General features: G+C 32.3%; 2 protein-coding genes across 4 annotated transcripts; one reads left to right on the plus strand and one right to left on the minus strand.

Moving 5' to 3' along the window:
* Positions 1-882: 882 nt before the first annotated feature.
* On the minus strand, positions 883-12,633 carry LOC114422001 (E3 ubiquitin-protein ligase makorin-like). Of its 3 annotated transcripts, XM_028388163.1 has the most exons (10): positions 12,432-12,633; positions 11,683-11,758; positions 10,823-11,583; positions 10,345-10,414; positions 6,371-8,401; positions 5,943-6,175; positions 5,068-5,182; positions 4,033-4,234; positions 1,770-3,509; positions 883-1,677 (listed from the first exon to the last, which is right to left on the minus strand). In XM_028388163.1, exons 1-5 carry the CDS (start codon positions 12,440-12,442, stop codon positions 7,961-7,963), a joined length of 1,359 nt encoding a protein of 452 aa, XP_028243964.1. In that variant the 5' UTR covers positions 12,443-12,633; the 3' UTR covers positions 883-1,677; positions 1,770-3,509; positions 4,033-4,234; positions 5,068-5,182; positions 5,943-6,175; positions 6,371-7,960. The 3 variants fall into 3 exon arrangements, with proteins under 3 accessions (XP_028243964.1, XP_028243966.1, XP_028243963.1); XM_028388165.1 differs by having other exon boundaries at positions 5,068-6,136; XM_028388162.1 differs by having other exon boundaries at positions 5,068-6,175.
* Positions 12,634-20,783: 8,150 nt separating this feature from the next.
* LOC114422002 (thylakoid lumenal 19 kDa protein, chloroplastic-like) lies at positions 20,784-22,308 on the plus strand. The gene is made up of 2 exons (XM_028388166.1): positions 20,784-21,221; positions 21,639-22,308. The coding sequence occupies exons 1-2, from the start codon at positions 20,858-20,860 to the stop codon at positions 22,013-22,015; spliced, it is 741 nt and encodes a 246-aa protein (XP_028243967.1). The 5' UTR covers positions 20,784-20,857; the 3' UTR covers positions 22,016-22,308.
* Positions 22,309-22,872: the final 564 nt, after the last annotated feature.

Genomic DNA, 22,872 nt, shown 5'->3' on the forward strand with positions numbered 1-22,872 from the left:
TTCAACTGAACAAAACAAATTAACTGTAAACAAAAACACTGATCCCTATTAACCTTATGTAATGTATCCTGTAAACATAATAAAATTTGTGTTTGAAAAAGATATTGTTGACTGGTTTCACAATTCATGACATGTGATCTTAAAAAGCTACAGTACCAATTTCTGTCATTAATTCCCCATGCCCACCAGATGTTTGAAATATTAAACTCCAAATATTCTTGCAGCAACCACACCAGACCCATACTGAAGGATATTAGTATAACCTGTGCACCTTGTTTTGTTTGCCTACTACTCCAAAAGCTATTCATTTCGTGCTTTTTATTACACTGACAATTCAGTTTAAGAATATTTGTTAGTATATAATTTTTGTTCAAAAATAAAGAACTGTTAAGATCAAATGAATGAGAGCAATCCTGCATACCAATTGTGCATATCAGATAAAAAGAGATGTCCCTAATAACATGACTTAAACCATTTCCCAGCTTCATTTTCCAAAAATATCTCCAAATACTTACAAGACCCTCATCCATGACTTTGGTAATGTATTTTTTTATAGACAAAAATGTTATTATTACTAAACTCAGCATGTTTTCATACCAAAAAATGGGTACAATGAATGTAGAATCTGACTCAAATATATTATAATGAAAACATGTGAGTGAGATCATATAACATGCCAATGCCACCAACTCCAACAGCTTATATTCAAATAAAAATTCTACCACTACACCATTCAGTAGCTATCAATGTTGTCAATAGAAGATTGCGGAAAATTGCAGAAAGCTGAAAATCAGCTATAGAATATAGCAGATAACATTGCTGTCAAACAGCGGAAGCTGCATTGCGGTTGAAATAGAATATATATAACAATTAAATATGTATAAACAAGCATGCTATATGCAAATCAAAATAAGCTGGACAAAACATTAACATAATATTATCTCAAAAGTTAAATTGTTCAAGACAAAATATGTTCATTCTCCTCTGCCCCTTTCCCAATATAATAAAAAAAACTAAAAACAGCTAAAAGCTAACTTCTTCTGAGTCCCCAAAATCAATGCCTTGTAACTCTTCAGATTCTTCCGAGACTGCATTATCTTCAACTTTAATCATTTGCTCTTTTCCTCTAAGGGATGAAGATCCTCTCACTTGGCCTCTTTTTGTCTTAGGTGTAGCATCTTCAACACCAAGGGATTCTGGTTCCTTTTTCTTTTTAGTCTTTTGCCTGGTATACGTCATTGGCTGTCTATTCCTCAAAAACTACGTCCCAAGGAAGGCCATCATCATTTTCGTCATCACCATCCATTTGCCCCACAAGCCACTTGTGAATATCAATATCATTGAGTGAAATTGGATCAATTTCATCTCTATAATTGTATCTTTTAACCAATGCTTGATTACATTCGACATACACCAAGTTGTGTAGTCTTTTGTGTTCATGCCTATTCCTTTTCTTGGAATGAATATGTAACAAATATGAGAAAAAAAAATTATGAGCAACTAAGAAAAGAAAATATTAACTAGTAACTATTAATATAATTACTAATTAATAAATTACTAGCTCAAAGAAACTCCAATTGCATTCACATCCCGACGCACTACATGTCAAAATCAAAATCTTAATTGCCAAGTGTTGCAAATTTGGAGTTGACAATCCATATGATAGCCACCATTGCGCTACAAAAGTTAAATCCAAAGAAATGTTATGCTAAAATAATAAATGTAACACTCTAAAATTCTAAGGAATTAAGAAAACTTTTTTTTTTCACCTGGTGAGACAATGCTCCTTTGTTGAATAGCAAATTTTGCTCCAAACATACCACCACCCATTTTATAAATGGTAGCTCTGTAAGAATCTTTTGTCTCACCTCTTGATCAGGCACCAATTTTTCAAGGCATACATACAATCCATTTACCACCTCAAAATCAAATTCCATAGAATGATTGCTGAAGAATAAATCTGGGTTTAGAAAGTGACCAGCTGCATGCAAGGGGTGATGAAGTTGGCAAGTCCACCTACTGTCAATAATTTCAAACACTTCTTTATACTTGCTTTCATTATATTCAAATGACTTCCTTATAGCTTCTTTTGCCTTCTCCATTGCCTCATAAATATAACCCATGGCTGGTTTTTTTCTCACTGTCAACAAGATGCGGCACCTTCACAAGTGGAGCCATCACCTTAAGTATATAGAGCACATTATTCCAAAAAGCTGACATAAGTACAGTTTTCGTTGCTTCCTTCCCTTTGGCTTCCTTGGACAATTTATTATTTGTCCAATCATCTGATACAAACATCTTTCTAAGATTGCCTTTCTCCTTATGGAGCCTTTCTAATGTGAGGAAGGATGTAGCAAACCTAGTAATGCATGCCTCACCAATTCTCTTTTGTTGGTGAAGAACCTCAACAAGCTCAAAGTACTTGAATGGCTATAGATGAAGCCAACAAGGGATATTGCTCTTAGAATTGTCTTCTTTATCAATGGCAACTTACCAATGTCTTCCAACATCAAATCTATGCAATGGGCTGCACAAGGAATCCAATATAAATGTGACCTTTTTCGTTCAAGAAATTTACCTGCCAAAACATAGTTGCTTCCATTGCCTGTTATAACTTGGACAACCTTTTCCTCCCCAATCTCTTCCACAATAGAGTCCAACAACTCAAATGTCTTTTCACCAGATTTCACAAAATTGGATGGATCAATTGATTTATAGAACATTGTCCCTGCTGTACAATTCACCAAGAAGTTAATGATAGATCTCTGTTTTCTGTCTGTCCATACATCAGACATAATTGAGCATCCAAATCTTCCCCATAGCTCCTTTTGGTCTTTCAACAAAATTTCTGTGTTCTCTAACTCCTTGGCCAGAAGTGGAACTCTTATCTCATGATAAGAAGGAGGCCTCAAATTTGGTCCAAAGGCTCCCACATTTGTAAGCATTTTGTGAAAGCTTTGCAGCTTGACTAGGTTGAAAGACAAGCCAGCTTGGTACCAAAATCGAGCTATGTATTGATGAACCCTTGCAGTAGCCTCCTTGTCACATGACTGCCTTATGCTTTCTTGCCTTAATTTCTCTTTTTTCTTTTATTCAATTGCAGATTCTGGATTTCTGAAAAAAGATCAATTGAACCCTTTTAAGTGCTTTTCTTTACAGTAATGCTTTTCCTTGATACAATATTTGCAAACCCTTCATCAAGAGCTCTTTCTTCATCACTATCACCATAGTCTTCAAGAAAATGTTGACGCATCCTTTGAAATGTTTCACTCTCTTGCTTCTTTGTATCCTTCAAATATCCCCATAGTTCTTCTCTAACTTCTTTGGGACATTTGGCATAGGCTGCAACATTGCCAGGCTTTGCCATCAAGTGTTCTTTTGCTCTAGTAATTCCACCTTTTGTAACCTTGCCACAGAAATTGCATACACAACTATTTCCTTGTCCTCGAGTACAATATTTCCATCCAGAATCAGTGCTAGAAGGATTTGATGATCCCTCATTTGCCATACTGTGATTTAAAAAAAAAAAAAGAATAATAAGAAAGGTCGGGTATAAAACATATGACATGGACGAAGAAGGCGGAGTATTAAACAAAAGAAAGAAAAAAAATTGTTACTGTAAAAAAACAAAGGCACTGGACAAAGAAGGCTGGAAAGTTTTGGTAGGGAAGGGTTTACGTGGTGACTAAGAATCAAAGGAGGGAAGGGTTGAAGGGTTTACATTGTGATTAAGAATCAGAGGAGGAAAGGGTTTACGTGGTGACTATAGAATGATCCTGAAAACTGAAAAGTTGCATGAAGTAGAAGTGGAAATGCTAAGAGGTTCTAGAATGGTCTGGAAAACTGAAAAGTTGCATGAAGTAGAAGTCAAAATGCTACTGTTGGGCCTATTAGAAGAAAACCCAAGTCCATAAGTAAAAATAAAAATAGAGTAAAAACAAAAAATTTGACTCTGATGTTTTAAAAACCAATAGAGTAAAATTTTAAAAACCCACGTGACTACTGCACGTGAGTTTTAACAAAGCCAAAAACCTTGTCCACAAGCCCTAAACAACTCTGAAGACGCAACCCGATCTGCAGTCCGCTCCTGACCCAGTTTACTTTCTTTCAGAATGATGAATCAATGAAAGCCTAAATGCCGTCAATGCAATTTCTCTCTAGATTCAACCTTGCCAGAAACGGACGATGATATCCACCCTTTAAGAACATTGTTAATCTAGCACAATGGCAAACCCTGTAAAAAAAATGGTGCAAAAAGTAGTTTATGGCCTCCAATGTCAATTTTTTTTATTGGACTAAGTTAAAGTTTGCGAAAATAGATATTATTTCTGGCTTTCTAATCTCAGCAATCATGGCCTTATTCAGTGGAAACTAACCAATCTCTTTGTGTCATAACACAGTCCATTTTACATTAAAATTGGAGTAGTATAATATATGTGGATGTTAAATATAATTATATATGATAATGCATGTTAGCTTATTCATGCCAACAATAACATAGTATGAAATGAGAGGAAATGCAATATCTTTAATTATTGAACAAATTTCTTAAATGATGTGCGGCATATGATGTTTAGCTAGGGATCACTATTGGCACTGGCTTGAAAAACTGAGCTCAAGATCAACTTTGTACTATCCTAATATCCATGAAATCAGTCTTCAAAGGTAAAAACATTGGGTGGTTGCTCTCTATCGTGGAAGTCAAACTAATTAATCTCTGTATAAGAAATTACTCATGTCACTCTCAGCAATGTTAAAGAAAGGTACGACTCAATAATTGCATGATGAGTGCTATGTTTCACCCCTTTAAATATGTTGCAGAGAACTTGTAGTAGAATAAAAGGAGTTAAAATCAAAATATCATGTCAGCACCATAAAGGTCTTACTACACAAACTCATACACTACCAAGATAGAGTGATGGATCTCAGTAGAGAAAAGGAGAAACAATAATACAATATTAATATTAATCAATAACAAATGTACCTATAAGCTAACATATGACAGATATGAAACGGGACTATACTGTCAAACATCATGATAAACTTATAAATAAAAAAGAGATTTACCACTGATCTGGCAAGTCAAACCAAAATTGTATCACTAGGAATCATGAGTGCTACGATCAGCAAATGCCATGGTTAGAAAGGCTGGGAGCAGCATGCTTTAGCCTAAGTGACTCATCTGAAATAAATTAAATATACAAATTGTAAGGACTAAAAAAACTTAAGAGGCATAACTGAACATTGCATATTTGGGATGCCGTACAAAGAATAAGAGATGACTGTCGATAAGGTTTAAGAGGTTCAAAGACAAGCCTACTGTTGAGCCACATAAATTTAAAGTACAAGAAAAAGCTAAATGTGTTTATTCAGAACTCCTTTTGAATTGAATTGATACACTTTCTGCTTTTTTGCCTGGTAATTAATTGATCATAAATTTCAAGAACAAAAAAATAGAGAAAATATCATTGCATATTTGGGATTCTTCTAAGAGGTGTCATAAACTAATTTTATTCCATAAACTTAATACAATGCAATATTATCCTCTACGCTGAAATTGAAGTTTCTAGTGATGTACCAACATTTACGAAAACTTAATAAATGATTTAATTGAGCCTGAAATTGAAATTAATTCAATGCATAGGATCATATATCTTATGAATATATATAAAATCTTTGTATATACAGATAGGAAATAAAAAAGTAACTCAACTAATGGAGGAGGAAGATTTTGCATTTGTTGTAATAGCTCCAGATACTTATTAAGTGGTAGATAGGAAATAAAAAAGTAGCTCATACTTATTAAGTAGTCTTACAGTCCTAATATACACAAAGTGATTATGTCAGTGAAATTTTATAATGATGCACAGAGCTGAAGCCATATCTCACAAGGAAGATATTTGAACTCACATAACTCTTAAAAGGAAGCTAAGACAACATACCTTCTAGACTGGGAAGATATTCAAAAAACTGCAACATCTAGCAGTTATATTAATGAAAAAATGGATGTCCAGCAAAAATAAGAAAAAGAAAGAAGTGAAGTTCAATAATGATTTTTTCTTCTTGTGATAATGTAACTCTCTTGAAATCAGGCCTTGAGCAATTGATCCACTTAAGGCTCCATCTCTTATCACACCTGTGCAAACCTGACAATAATTAGACTCAGCCAACTGAGCTGAGCACCAACAACATTGAGAAAAAGTGATAGTAAGTAACAATGGGTGTTTAATTAGTTCATAGAGCTTCTAACTTCTGAAACAAAAAAAAGGAAAAAAAACTTCAATAATATATACATAACACAAGATGAAGAACCCAAAGGAGGAGATTGTAGAAAGCATAACATAAAATGAAAGGAACCGATTGCACTTACCCATGACTACTTACTGCTGCTGGAAACCTTTCTGATTCCTAAAATAAAAAAACATCAAGAAACTTTGACATTAGAATCACAAAAGTGAAAATGAAAAGAAAAAAAAGATGGACGAGAATCACCACATACGCACAGCTTCTTGTTGGACAAAACCCTTTTGATTTCTCAAATGAAAAACATCAAGAAATCCATTAAACAAAAATGAGGGAAATTAAAAACAAATATGAAATACCTGTAACAATAAGAAAGGTGAAAGTGAAAAAAAGGATGAGAAAACTTACCAATGGTACCGATGCAGTGGTGAAGGAACTCACTGTTCAGCGGCAGCGGCAGTGAAGGACGTCACTACTCAGTGGAGACGATGGTGAAGGAAGTCGCTGTTGAGCGGCGACGACAGTGTTTGGTCCGCCAAGTTACTCATTGGTGAAGGCGATTTTGGGGAAGGAGAACAGATCGGGGTCGCGATACAGCCACAAGAGAAGGATGGCTGCTGGTTTTCATTTTTTTTTACGAAAATTGTGTCCATGCTCAATAAAAAATGCAGAAGAAAATGGTGGAAGAGGGTCAAGGAGTGGAAAGGGAAAGGTGAAGAAGAATGTTGGGAAGAAGATGCAAGAAAGGAAATACAATGATGCGACTTTAGAGAAAGAAGCATCTCTTTCTATTTTTTTGCAGTCTAGAAGCTTCTGCTTCTTCCGTTTTTAAAAGAAAAAGAAATATATGTCGTGGCCGAAGGCAATAGGATGCTTTGTTGCAGGAGAAGTCGACACATGTCCCAGGCCAACTTTGTTTTAATAACAGGTAATAGATTCAAGATCATCCTTGGAGTTTTCCTATCAATTTTTGCTAACTCGGGCTATCAAGATGCATGATTTTTTTCGCATGAGAAAATAAAAAAAGATGCATCCTTAATCCATTATTTTATCTGTGAAGAAAAGCGTATTGGTACTATTGCAGATATTTTGGAACTTAGTAAATACATTCGGGTATGATTTTTATTTTTATTGGATTCCAAGTAAAGGAAAAAGAAAAGATCCCACATGTGTGGCATGGGGAAGAGACTGGACCATCCTGTGTTTTAGATGAAAGACCCCCCTGCTTTTTCGTAATCAATTTTAAGAGTTAGCTTTAAATAAATGGTATTTTACATATTAAAAAAAGCAAAAGAAAAGTGGAAATCATACTAAACTCATAAAACTAAGCAATCTTTTTCAATATTATTTAACTATGGCTCATCCGAACAACCAAAAAACAAATTCAAAAAAAAAAAAAGACTAGTGCATATGCTGACAACACCAAGAATAACAAGCCATATATTTATACATAGCACAATCACAATTCAAAACCTGCAATGAGACAAGACCAAGCCAAAACGCTTCTTTAATAGCATGATATTAGAAAATATACAAAATGGAATCAGATCACGAACACCGGGTATAAGCATGGCATGAGTATAAGCAAAATAAACTAGAATAAATCTTGAAGTTCCTGCCCCAATAATTGTCAAAGCAAAATGATAGGATACCATACTGCCAAAGAAACTACCTCAATAACTGGTTTATAGACGGGATTTATATGAACTAAGAAAATCTAGTAGTCTTCATCACTGTATTCTTCTTCCTCATCATCATCTTCATCTTCCATATTACAATGCATCATCATTGGTAACAAGGCAGCCTCCATAGGATTGAAATCTTCATTACCAATATCTTCGGGACCAAAATCATCCACACCAGAAGCAAGCGCTTCCGACAATGCAGCCATCTGAAAAATATCCAAGTCCTCCTCATCAGAATCAAAAAGACCTAAACAAGGACCTGAGTCACCAGCAAGCCTATGAGATATATCCATCATCTCAAATGGATCCATATCATCAAAAAAGTCTGAACCCCTCATGATGGAAAAATATTCTGCACTTGTTAAGTCAACATCTTGGAGCATGTCCATGTCATACATATCAAAATGGTTCTGTCTACACTGAGGTGGTGGCCTGTGATGTATCCATGTGTAAGAGCCAGGCTTCACTGTATGCTGAAATCAACAGATATCAGAATTATTTAAGGTCAAAGGAGAAACAAATTGAGGCTAACTCAGATTAAAAAGAAGTCTTTCAAAAAATAATCACAACTCCCTCTATTATATCATTTAGTCCATGTCTCCCATCAAGTTTGAAACAAGATAACCACTGAACCACCACCACTAAAATTTTAGAAACAAGGGAACTTCCTGAATCAAATGAAACAAACCACAGCCAGATCCAGTATGGCTCCAAATCATAGTTCATTATCTCTTCAATTATATTTTTATTAATTATAAATATAATAAAAGATAATACATAATACAAATTGTAGTACACTAACACAACAAAGTAGTTCATATGCTAGTACCTAATACAGTAATACCTAATATCAAAACCCAAAAATTCTAAAAACCAAACACTGGAACTTCTGGAACTGACCAAAACCAAAAAAACCCAGTTGTAGTAATTTTACTCATTCTCAGTTGGTGGTTCAGAGAACTCGCATTTAGTATCGGGATCAACACTGAGTAGTTTCTTGTACCTTTTAGTACCCCTGGTACTCAATTAATATACATATTATATTTGCTGATAAAAAAAAAAGGTCTGGAATTGATATTTCCCAAAAAACTGTGCTCTTGATATTCTTCAAGAAATTGGAATGGTGAATTGTAAACTAGTAGATAACCCCATATAACAAGATGTTAAGCTTCTTCTTGACCAAGGAGAATTATTTTCTGACCCAAGTAGATATTGGAGATTGGAAGAAAGCTTGACTTATCCAATTGTAACAAGACCAGACATCTCTTTTGTTGTCTGTGTGGTGAGTGAATTCCTTAATTCTCCCAGAGTTGACCATTAGAATGCAGTTGTCAGATATTTGATATTTCTTGAAGGATCATGAGTAAAAGGATGGATTGTTGTTTGAGAACAGAAGGCATAAGGAGATTATTGTCTATACTTATGCAGGCAAGGTTGAGTCTCCTAATAGGAGATCCACCTTTGGATATTGTGTTCTATTTTGAGGGAATCTCATTTCATGGAAAGAAAAAAAAAACATGAAACAAAATGTGGTTGCAAGGTCCAAAGCTGAAGCAGAAAATCAAGCTATGACTCTCACAACTTGTGAACTAATGTCTAAAACAAATAGACTAATCACTGAAGAGCTAAAATTGTGAGGTTGGAACTGAGACTAATTTGGTTTAATCACGCAGCTCCTCATATTACATCTAACCCAGTTTTTCATGAGCGTACCAAACATATAGAGATCGATTGCCTTTTTATTTCTAAGAAGACAGTCTCTAGAGAAATCAGCACATCTTTTGCTAACTTCAAATGATTAATTGGTTTATCTGCTCACTAAAGTTCTTCAAGGACCAATGATTTCTTATATCTGTGACAAGATAGATGCTTTTGATCTCAACGCTCAAGCTTGAGTAGGAGTGTTGGAAATAGAATATAAATAATGCTTCCCTTTTCATGTATCATTAGAATTTATTGTATCTTAGGAGTTAAAGCTATAGTTTTAATTTCTCTTCTAGTAAATTGTACTCATCATGTATATAAACAGATGCTTTGCTGGGTTACTAACACTTGAGCATTAGCATTCAGAAATTCCTATCTCATTTTTCTCAAGCTCTCAAATAAGATAAATATGAAAACAATATTTGTGCTAGATAAGACAAACAATGTTGTAGATTTTTTAACCAAGATGGATAGTGAGCCCACAAATATGATTATATAAAATCAAATTCAACAACTGATTCAAGGCTTTAGGGAAGACATAAGAGCCATGCAACCTAATAAATATACTTTAAGTGAAAGGAGAAGCATGGCGGAGTGCAATTCATTGCTCCAAAAAATGATGCTACTCAAATTAGTTAACAACAATGGTAATCAAATTTGACCAAGAAAAATATTAAAGCAGGCAAGAGACAAGAGATGGTAACTTGGATACCTTGTAGAAGCAACTAGCCCCGAATGGACAATTCCCATTTCCAAAGTTAAAATGCTTGCAATCAATTAATCTAAAAAGAAAAGCAAAAATAGGTAAGTTCAAGTTTCAAATATTAACACAAATTGGCCCTGTTCTCATTAATAATCAGATTGTTGTCACCCAAATAACTATACTCTGCATAAACTGCGCTCATCAATAGGAACATGTGAAGAGTGAACACGTCAACATCACAAGATATCAGGATACTGTGCGTGCACACATTTCTGTGTAGCTTGGGAGAGTTTGATTGTTGTGTGGTGTTAAGGGGATTGGGAGTAGGAGTGGGCATATAGAGATGAGGAAAGGAGGGAATTTTTTCCCAACTAACCACCCTCCAAAGCATCTTTGATTAATTAACCATAGCTCAAAAGGTTACCAGTAACCAAAAAACAAATCAATTTCTGGAAATTGAAGGGGAAGTTGAGTAGAGAAAATTTACTTGCAGTTTGCCTTGTAGTTGTTGATAATTTCCTGTTTTTCTTCCTTAGTAGAATACCAAATACCACTTGGAATGACAAAATATGATAGTTTGCGACAAACAGGACAGGTTCTGACTGTATTAGCAGTGCCAGCATTACCGATGTCCATTCCAGATGTTGGGGCAGCACTATTACGCCAATTGCGGATACAGGATAAACAGAAAGCATGGTCACATTCAGGAAGCAGCCCAAACTTACAATCAGCTGGTTTAGGTTTGGACAGAACACGTTCCAAACAAACATTGCACTCTACTTCTTGACTATCTTCCAAAGCCTTAAGGTATTTTCCCTTTTTCTCACAAGTCCTCAAATGATTTTCTTTTTCCTTCCAATCAGAAGGATGTAAGCAAAATTTTCTACAGTATAAGCACTGATTTCCATGAATGCGAGAACATTTATCTTCAAGGGGGCAGTTGGCAGCAGCAAATGCACAAAACAAATGTTCAGATGGTATAGCACTACTAGTACTGGATTGACCAACATCATTTCCAAGAGAGGCTGGATTCTTTTTTTGCGAGCTCCTTGCACGCTTGTCCGATGAAGATGACTTCACAGCCTTCAGAACCCAACTTGATGTTCCTTTAGTGATATGATTCACCACAGGATCCAAAACAGGAGAATGGCGTCCATTTGCTGAAGATGACGGTTGGGAAGCTTTGACATGCTTATATCTGCATCTACTACCATATGCACAGAATCCTTTCTGATAATAGCTGCAAATCTGTTCTCCACATAAGAAACAAAAGTAGGAAAGTAAACAAAAAAGATCCATTGGGGGTAAACACAGTACGCAAAAACCAGAATTAGAGTTACAACTTACATCATCCTTTTTCTCATGAGCAAAATCACATTGATCCCCCTTCAAACATGCTCCACGGGCATAGAACTTGCAAAACCTAAGACAATTCATTAATTTCAAATAAGTTACAAAATAATAAATTAATCAAGATAAAGTCTACAAAAATTCAATAAATAAGTAAACCCCTAAATAAATTATTAATTAATAAATCAAGAGTGTACAAAAATTCAATAGAAAAATTAAAAACATACACAGGGAGTGCATACATCAAACTAATCAAAATCCCCATGCTCACTAATATTCAAGAATTCCAATTTCTAACACAATTTTCAAGTCACGTCAAATGAACCATTACCATAACAAAAAAAACAACTAAACTTCAAATTCAAAATTCACCTTGTATAACGATCCCAAACCCAACTTTACAGAAAATTGATCACATTTTGTGTTTTAACAAAACAAACATTTCCAATCAGTAAAACGAGAAAAGAAAAAGAAAAAAAAAAGTGGCACAAGAATATGGCCTGTATGATCCATCACACAGGCGCCCCAACACACAAAAGAGTAGCAAAATGTTCATCATCTCACCACACCAAAGAACAACGGCAAACAACAAAAAAGAACCCTTCTTTTTTCTTTATTTTATCTTTATCTGTTTCCTCACCAAAACATACGAAGCAGCCAAAAAAACGCAAAATCGAAAAGAGGGTCATAGGATAAATAAAAGAGATCGAAGCGAGAATTGGTGGAAAGGGAAAAAAAATGAGTACCTGTTGGACATGGTGGGGTGATGGAGTAAGAATTGAGGAATTCTTAGGAGTGAGAAGAGAAGAGAAAGGGACAAAGATATGAAGGTGGAAACCTAGGTCAGGTGCGACCCATTTGTTTGAAATTGAAACCGGGTACGAGGGTTTTTTGGCGGTGTGTCGGGGTCCGTTAAATTACAATTGCGAACGTAAAGCCAGCTCATCCACCACACTCTCTCTCCACTTACGCAAAAAACGTGTTTTGGAGATGTTAGCGTATCATATAAATAAATAAATAAATCAGTATTTTTACTAATTAATTTTTCATTGTAATAATTTTACGCGGTTAATTATTTGATTAAAAGTTGGTTCAGATATGACTCTTCAGGATCCGGGTTTTCTAAAATGAGAAATTTATTTTGAAGAATGAAGTAAATAATCTTAATCATTAAGTTTTTTTACTGATTGAAAATATGGATCATATACGATTGTTAATATAATTATCAATATTCCAATAATAGTTGAAGAACATCAATATATTAATATGAATAACAAATTCTAAATGTATTGGAATATTAATAATTATTTTTTCCATCTAGAATTGATATTATATACTTACTTTGACTTTGTTTACTTTGTAAGTCAAATTCGATTTTTTATAGTGGCTATAATAGAAATACAAAAAACTTGTACATTATGACAATAGGATTGGAATTAAGTTGAGTCAAATTGTATTTAATTAAACTTCTCTTGATAAGAATTTGTTTATTTTGTAATTTGATTTAAATTTAATATGAACCTTTTTGCTTAGTTCTAATTCAATTAGATTCAAATTTGTGAATAGTTGGGTTGAACTTATTAACTCAATTTGATTTAAATTTTTTTTATTATGTTAGAGATTTTATTTATATATTTTTTCCATACGAAAAATAATATGAAATTAATTAAATAATTAATCATATGAATTTAATATATATATATATATATATATATATATATATATATATATATATATATATCAAGTTGGTTCATGAATTTTCAAAATTCAACTTGATTTTCAAATATTTTAAAACTAAAAAAGGAAAACCACCTGAACGGAGCCTAAATCTAAAACAGTTTTGGTAATTAATTTCTCAAAAATTGAATACGTAATGTTTTAAGTACGTAGTTCCAACAAAATTGAAACCTATACATATAGGCCTACTACTTATAATAATGTTTGATAAAAATTGATTAGAGAAGGCTTTCGAATTTTGAAATTACAGTGACTGTCTTGTGTTCGAATTTAATCTGGCAAGGTGTGTTATATTTTAGAATTTCGTAGATTTTTGCTTGAAGAGATATTTGTGGATTTCAAAAATAGACATCCTAATATTTGCAATAAGCTATCATATGTGGAAAAATAATCATTTGATATTTTACTTGAAAAAACTTACTGCAAAGTTAAAGGGATTGAAACGGGTTTTGTTTAAGTTACTAAGATATTATGCATGTGAAAAATGAGATAAGTTATTATTTTATGTGAGAAAGTCATCACAGATGAAAGTTGTTATTTCATAATAGAATAACTATTCTTAGCACACCACAATTAATTTGTAAGAAAATTATATATTTTATGTACTAAGATATTTGCTCCATGGGTAAAATAATTATTCTTAAGGTAAAAGTGTACAATTACGGGAAACAACACTAAAAAACACATTTAAAAGTTATTATGTGAAACACTTTATACTAATTAATTAATTAAGTATATAACTTAATTGTGAGATTTTTTTCTTAAATTAGATATCATGGAGAAATTAAACTAACACTACTACATACCAGAATTTTTAAACAAATCAATTAAAAATGACATTTTAAATCAATTGTATGAACATTTTAAAAAGTCACATCTTAAAAAAGTCATGACTTTTTTATATTAGTTTTCAATTATTTTTAACAATTATCATTTAAGATGTGTTTGTTTAGATAATCAATCTAAAAAATAAATAGTTTTAAACCATTTTTAGATGGCTTTTTGCCATAAGCAAACTAATTATTTTCATATAGCACATTTTATTTATTTTTCTTCCTATAAATAGACATCACACCCACATAAAAGACAACACAATGCAAATTATAATAGCAAATGCACTACTTAGTACTTACTCATTGTAAACAAATTATACTCAAACATTTTAAACAAATTCTACTATACTCGTTGAACCTTAATATACATAACACATATACATTTACCATAACCTTATATAAAGCATCCCAAAGATTTAAGTGCTAAATGTTTGTGAATTGATTGGATAATGTGTAACATGGTGTAATATACAACAAGCTTTGGTTCTAGAGTCAGTAGAAAAAGTAAATACATGTCTCACTTGTACATAAACATAGAACCAAAGCAAAAGCATTTGTCAACTGATAGAGAAGACTTGAGGACCCACAAATCTTCTTCATATGATAAATTGGATAGCAAAAGTTTTGAAAGAGGTGGAACGAAAAATCCATCAATAGTAGTCCCAAATGGATGAATGCATCAACAACTATATTACTTTTAGGATTTCATCCTGTAGTTGTTGGGAAAAAAACATTTGATTTAGTTGAGCATTTATTTTGCAAATACAGAGTATCAAACTATCACGATAAGGCTGAACTTGCTACTTCCTAATATTTGACATATGCAAACACTTCTAATGATGACTCTTAGAGACTCGAGAGAAATAAAATCACAATGTTGAGACAAATTTGAATGAGGTCCTAGAAAAGGATAAACATAGAAGCACCAGAAGAACATCAAATATGTTTTTTCCTCTCTGGACCCTCATTCACATTTGTCTAAACATTTTGTTACAATTTTCTCTTAGGCCTCATAGACTCATCACTAGAAGTGTTTGCTTACGCCACTACTAGAAAGTAATAAGCTCAGTCTCATCATGATAGCTTGAAACTCTATATCGACAAAAGAAATGCTAAACTAAATCAAATGTCTTATTTCTAACAATTGCAAAATGAAGTCTTGAAAGTAATTCAATTGGAGATACATTCATTAGTTTGGTATTACTATTGATGATTTTTTTTGTTCCAGTTATTTAAGAACTTGTGCTACCCAAGTTATTATATGAAAAAAATATGTGGGTCCTAAGTCTTATCTATCAATTAACAAATATTTTTTGCTTTAGTTCAATGTTCATGTATTTGGGAGATATGTACTTACTTTTTTGTCTGACTCTTGAACCAAAGTCTGTTGTACAATACATCATGTTACACATTACCCAATCAATTCACGAACATTTAACACACTATATGATGAAGATGAAAAAACCACTTAGGTTATATACAACATTCTACAAATTGACAGCTTCATGAAAAAAATTGTCCAGTGTTGTTGAATGTTAGCAATATTCTCCAAAAGCATTGAACTCGAATTGTTAAAGGTCTACAATTTAAAAAGAAACAAATAATAAAATATTATCTCAAGAACTAAAAACAAAATATAATTAATCTAGCTTGTGAAAATTGACTTACATTTTTCCATGAATCAATAATATTTTGTGACAATTGTGATCATATGGTGTATGACATAATATCCACACTCATAACCTCCAAGTTGTGTTTCGCACTGCTACAAATGAACATCAAATTAGTGACTACTTACATAGGATAATTTTTAATGGATATTCGATTTTAAAACTACTTACACGAGATAAAATCCATGTATGCTTCCTTCTATTTGTTGGTTGTATAGCCATGTAGACCATTAACCTTTGATATTTGTCCATAACACTAACATAAAAAAATAATCATGTGAATTGCATTATAGGTTTTAGAGTTATAAATACATGAGAAAGGAAATGTTTTAGAAATAAAAGCTTATGAATTAACTATGTTTCTCATTTCTCGGTTGATATACTTCTTGTATAATGAACACAATAACACCACAACAGTTTGCTTAGGACAAAGTATCAACAATTGTTAGTGGCTCCTACAATGGAGAACAATTAGTAACTAATAACACATAATTTGAAATAAATTGTAAACTAGAACTTACGAATACAAGTAAGGTGTTAAGTAAAATTGATGTTTGCCTTCATGTAGCTTAATTTGCAAATAGCTTTGAACATTCATTATCTTATTCCCATCATTCTGAAAGGATAATGGGTCCATGAATCCATAAATATGTGCATTCTCCATATCAGTACATAAGAAATGTAGATACCTAAGATATTGTAATAAATGTTAAATACAATAAATTGATATTTAATTAATTAGTATATTTGCAATTTAAATGTACTTACATAAACTAGAATTGTATGGCTGAGATGTTAAGCATATTTGTGCCCATATATACTTCCAAGAGGTTCCTCTGCTCAATATATAATGATGTGTTACAAGGGTGCCTAGTACATTTGGATTCCATTGTAGTTGTATAGGATGCTTAATTGTGTTTGCTACCATGAATAAACGTTCAACGAGATCAACTTGAGGTTTAGACCTTTCGTGTGGAACATCTTTGCTATGTGGCCAGGGCTAAACAATAAAGGTAAAACAATATTAGTAAACATTATTAAGTCATGACGACTATAAATTGAGAAAAACACAAGTAAATAATTGATTACAAATACCTTAGGTAAAATAAACTTAATGAGTCTTCTCGACCACTAAATGAAATGATTAAGAGTATTTCTACTATTTGAACGTCATTAATATGGAAAAATGCTAGAACATTTATATCTTTAACCTCTTCAACCACCACACCATGATTGTAGAATCAAAATGTTTGTATGTTTGAGTTGCATTTTCAATATACACTTAGATGTAAAAAATATAGGAAATAAAAAAAAATAGAAAAAACATATTTATGCAAGCTAGAAAATTTACAAGTTTACTACCTCAGTAGGAAATTTCTTTACCTAAATCAAATAGCTTCACTGAGTGCATCAACCAAAAGGTACCAGTAGATGAGTGTCCTACAACAAAAAAAAAACAAAAAAAAATGTTTATGTATAACACCAACAAAAATGGTTAAGATACATATGTGTGTGTGAAAAAATCAAACCTCATAATTGGTTGCTCCATCAACAATGAATATACAAATTTGTAGCCCATGTTCCAAAAATAACTTTATGCATGTCTAAGCATTGAATCGTTGAATATGCCATCACAAAAATATAAAAAATCACATATGAGAAAGTTATTGCTTAGTTGACAATTTCCAGATGAGTATTTTCCTACATATTATCTAACATTAACAAGCTTTGAGAAATTTTGCATAAATGAAAAGTGAGGCAAAATAATAAGTAACCACATAGAAAAAAATGGAAGACTAGAGTTGATGGATAATGAAAGAAAAAAAAATCTTATCATAAGCAATTGGATTATTAGAACCTGATGAGGAAAAAATATTAAACCTTGAATATCCATCTTCAGAATCTCCCGATCAAGGCCAAGTTGATGTTCGTCTTGATCTCATTTAGCGAGGATTTTGGTTTATAAACCCAAAAAAAGGTGAGTCATGTTAAGAGATTTAACACGATGAAAGGAGAAAGAGGTGAAAGGTACGAGATAGGCGAGAGCGGCTCTAGGGTTTCAACAGAGAAAGAAAATCTAGTGGTTATATTTTAGGGTTAGCCAAAAGTACTTCTTTTAAGTAAGCAATACAATATGGGCTTGGGCCTAATTTCATTCTATGTTTGTTAGGAACGTTTGGTTTTTGATGGATGCAAAAGATCAAAAATTGAATTTGCCTAGTAAAATCCATTCAAACCCATTTTTTCAACTGCCCAATGCATTTACTTGCCCAAACAATAAAAATATATATTATTAAAGTCACTTTATAAATTACATGAGTCATTATTAGATTTAAAATATATATACAGATACACCAAATCATATAGTTGAGTAATACACACACATTTACATTCATTGATAGATAAAATATTAATTTAATATATTATGGTCTATGACCTTTAATTTATAGATAGAACACCTCTAGCGGATTAGGTTTTAGTGCTTAACCTCCACTAAAATCTCACATGGACACAACATACTTTCAATAAGAAAGTTGGAAATCTTAAGAGGGATGCTAATAAGGAGGTCTTGATGATTGTTTGTACAAATGAGAGCCATATTCAGTAAAGTCAAATTTGCATCTATTTTGCAATCATTGTACTTATATTTGTAAAATAAGGATCGATTATAAATGTTGATCATCGGTAACAGTTGCAGTAGTTGGTCGTTGATCGTCGATAACAATCTTGGTTAGCAATCGCGGTTGCCAATTGCCAATAACGATTGTGGTCATTGTTCGCTGGTTGTTGATCGCGATCGTCGATTATTAGTAACAATCGCGATCGTTGGTCACCATTTGCCAGTCCATCATATTGACATTTTTTTGGATTACAAAATTTTATTGTTGAAGATACTTCGGAAGAATTTGGGAATGATTTTGAAATTGATTATGAAGTTCCTTTTCTATTTTGCATCAGTTTTCAAAATCCAAGTTGAAATTAAAAGTTCAAAACAAAAACTAGGTTTTATTTTCAAATATTTCAAAATTGAAAAATGAAAGCCACTCCAAACGGAGCCTAATATTTACGGATAAAAAAGAACATATTCATGAGATATATAGAAAAGAGAAGAGGAACATGGAAACAAAAAAAAATGAAGCATGGGCAAAAATAGAAAAAAAAACAACGAATAGGTAATGTAATTTGGGTATTTAAATAATCTACAATCTTATAACACTTATTATTTTTAACTAACAACAAGGACCTAAAATAAATCTTTTAATATATTAGAGACTCAAAACAATAAAAAATTATTAGGGATCTAAAACAAAATTTAGTAATGTATCGGAGATCTTAAACATATTTTAGCCTTTGTGGCATTGGACTTGGTTTATTTAAGTAAGGTCTTGGGGTTGAGCCTTGTAAATGAAAAAAAATATGATTAGCCAGGGAGATCCCATTAAAAGTGACCAATAAGGTTTTCTGACGAAAATTAATCATCAAGAAAAGTGGTGGATACTTTGCACCAATATTGTGATTAAAAAAAATTAATCCTATGTTTTGTTTTTATCACATTAGTTTTTTATATGTAGAAATTAAATATAAGTATTTGAGTATTTAGAATTGAACAAAAATCACCATACTTAATTAGGATAACAAGATTTTTTTTTACTCTTTCCTCTTCCTCTTCCATATATATTTATATCCATATGTTTCAAAGTTCAAACAGTGTCATGAATGTCTTAACACATTCATTTTTTTCTTTATAGAAAACACATATTCATTTTTTTATAACTACTGTTGAGAATAGTATAGACTAAATTATGACTTTAGTCCTCTTATAATTTTGAATCTATAGTTTTGATCCCCTATTTATAAATCAAAATATTTAATCCATCTATTTTAAAAAATAAACAATTTTGATTATTTCGTCATCCAGAGTTAGACCTTGACTTTGATGTCCATATTGATGCTGATATGATGCTTATATGAAAAAAAAAGATTAAATGAAATAAAAAAAGTATCTTAATATGACCTTTTATTCATAAACAAGATAATGGATCACAAACACACTTATTTTATTTAGTTAATTACATTAACATTATTTTTTATGTATTATTCATCAAGAGTTATTAATTTTTTTCTATATATCTACGTAAAATTAGTAAGATTTCTATTTGAAATATTTTTAATTTATAAATTTTGATAATTTTAAAAAAAATTAATAACTCTTAACTAATGATACATGGAAAATAATGTTAATATAATTAATTAAGAAAAATAAATGTTTTATTGTCTTGTCTAATAATAATTTTATGTAAATAATTAAATTAAAAATAATAAATATTTTAAAATTATTTTACAAAAAAATAAATATAAATAATTTATATATTAATTTATGAAATTTAATTGTAAATTGATAAAATAAAAATAAAAATACGTAAACTATTCAAAATAATAACATATCAATGATATAAAATAAAATTAAAAAAAATTATATATTAAATATTTTTTAATTTATAAATTTTAATAATTTTAAAAAAATTCATAACTATCGAAGAATGATACATAAAAAATAATATTAAAGTAATTAACTAAAAGATAAATATATTAAAAATTTATTATCTATTATATGAATAAAGAATTATAAATTTAATTCTTATTAAAATTTTATTTTTTATTTCATTTAATTTTTTTCATAACCATATTAGTTTACATAAACTCACATCACATCAGCAACATTTTGCCAATTATCATTCCGATTTCTTACATGGCATACTCCTATTGGTAGCCCCCAAAGATTTCAGTGGGTCAGGCTCCACATAAGCCCAATCCTCTACTTCCTCAATCTTCTGGTGGATAAGAAAAAGATCTAAACACTTGCCATGTTTCAATGGACAACAATAACAATAACACACAAAAACAATTCCACAGCTACATATCCACCACACCATGGCCACAACCACCATGTTCTCATCACCATCGGCAATTCTCTCCTCAGCCGCCACAACCACCACCCCAAAACCATCCTCTGCAGCACCACACTCCCCATCATGCAAGCATCCTCTTCTACTACCCTTCAAACAGCCCTTAACAACCTTAACTGCCGCCGCCGCCATCGCCACTATTTTAACCTCCGCTCCAACACCCTCCTTAGCACAAGAGTCCCTCTCATATAAAGTCTACTATGGCACCGCCGCCAGCGCCGCGAACTACGGCGGGTATGGTGGCAACTCCAGCAAGAAGGACTCTGCTGAGTATGTCTACGACGTGCCTGCTGGCTGGAAGGAACGGTTGGTGTCTAAAGTCGAGAAGGGTACCAATCACTGATGCTTCAATTTGCTTCACGTATCTCATACTGATACTCATACGTATTTTTGAAGTATCCAAGCTTATGAAAAAAAAAAAATGAAAATTTCAATATAAGAACATGATATATGTCTCTGTATAATATATAAGCATGGAAGCATTGTCCATTGAAGAACTAAAATTTCAAAATTATTCTTTTTATGGATGATTTCAAGAAAGGAATGAAATTGATAGTACTATTCTTATTTGAAAATAATAGGAAAATAATTTATGATTAGGTTTATAATTTTTTTTAGTGATGTCTATGTTTTTAATTTAGATTTGTAGAATTGCAAGTATATATTCATTACGTTTTATGAATTTTTATACATGTCTCGATATGAATGTATCTTAATACACGTATTGTATATGTGCATCATCATAGGTACCAATGGAACGGACAGTGAGTTTTATAACCCAAGAAAGAAGGCAGAGAAAGAGTACCTCACTTTTCTCGCCGGGTTTCGCCAACTTGCGCCAAAGGATGTGATTTTGAACAACTTGGCACTGTCTGATGTGGACCTGCAGGACCTGATTGGCAATGCTGACAGTGTGACCTCTGAGGAGGTGAAGGATGATAAGGGGCAGCTGTACTATGTGTATGAGATTGATGGTGTTGGCACTCATAGCTTGATCTCAGTGACTTGTGCTAAGAACAAGCTCTATGCACATTTTGTCAATGCTCCTACTCCTGAGTGGAACAGAGATAAGGACGTGTTGAGGCATGTTCATGAGTCTTTTAAGACTGTGGGGTCTTTTTAGTTGGCTTGTGGTGTTTTGTATTTTGTAGAGGTAATGGATGATTATCTATTATGAGGATGAGGATGGTTTCTTTTGATGATAAATTTTAAGTTTTTCCTACTTGTCTGCTTGATTCAATTTTTGGCATAGTTAGCTTCAATTTGGAACTGTTTTAAATAGAGTGTAGCTGTTGCAAGGTGTAAGTCTAGGTTGTTTGTGGTTGAACTTGCGAGTGTTCTTGTAGTTGTTTGTAGCTTGAAAAACTGAAGGATGTTGTTGGACTTTTTCATGTAAAATTCAAAATTTAGGGATTTTCAAAATATTTTGGCATGGAAAATTTAGAATTATTCCTCAGGAGTTAGGCACTGATTATCTGTTCTATGCAGAGGATGGGGTCCTTAGGATGGCTTCTTTTGATAAATTTGGGATTTTTACTGTTTGTTAGCTTGGCTGAATATTTGGTATAGTTGGCTTTGGTTTGGAACTTTCAATTTCTAATGTGGTTAATTGAGAAAATAGAGTTTAGCTTTTACAAGTCTAAGTTGTGTGTGGTTTATGGTTGAATCTGTTAGTATTATTCTGGTTGTTTGTTGCTTACAAATTCAATTTCTGATGTTTTTGGACTTTCTTTTTTATGGAAAATTGAATTTCTGATTTTTAAATTGGAATTGACTAATGAAATTTTGGGTAGGCCGAGGAAAAGGCTGGAATTAGAAATATTCCTCAGGAACCAGGTAATGATTATGTGCTCTATGCAGAGGATGGTGTCCTGCTATGGGTTAGAAATTTTTACTACATGTCAGCATAATTGTATTTCTGGTTCAATTGGATTCTCTTTGAAACTTTCAGGAATCCCTCATGTGAAATTTTTTCTGTGG

This window comes from Glycine soja, chromosome 8, assembly GCF_004193775.1.
Source record: "Glycine soja cultivar W05 chromosome 8, ASM419377v2, whole genome shotgun sequence".
Taxonomy (NCBI): domain Eukaryota; kingdom Viridiplantae; phylum Streptophyta; class Magnoliopsida; order Fabales; family Fabaceae; genus Glycine; species Glycine soja.

Coding starts and splice junctions, on each gene's coding strand:
- LOC114422001 (XM_028388165.1), bottom strand. Junction 10,415..10,822: donor AACTACAAGGCAAACTGCAA/GTAAATTTTCTC, acceptor TTTTCTTTTTAG/ATTAATTGATTGCAAGCATT. Junction 8,402..10,344: donor GGGCTAGTTGCTTCTACAAG/GTATCCAAGTTA, acceptor TGTTGATTTCAG/CATACAGTGAAGCCTGGCTC.
- LOC114422002 (XM_028388166.1), top strand. CDS start 20,858: ATGGCCACAACCACCATGTTCTCATCACCATCGGCAATTCTCTCCTCA. Junction 21,222..21,638: donor GGTGTCTAAAGTCGAGAAGG/GTACCAATCACT, acceptor GCATCATCATAG/GTACCAATGGAACGGACAGT.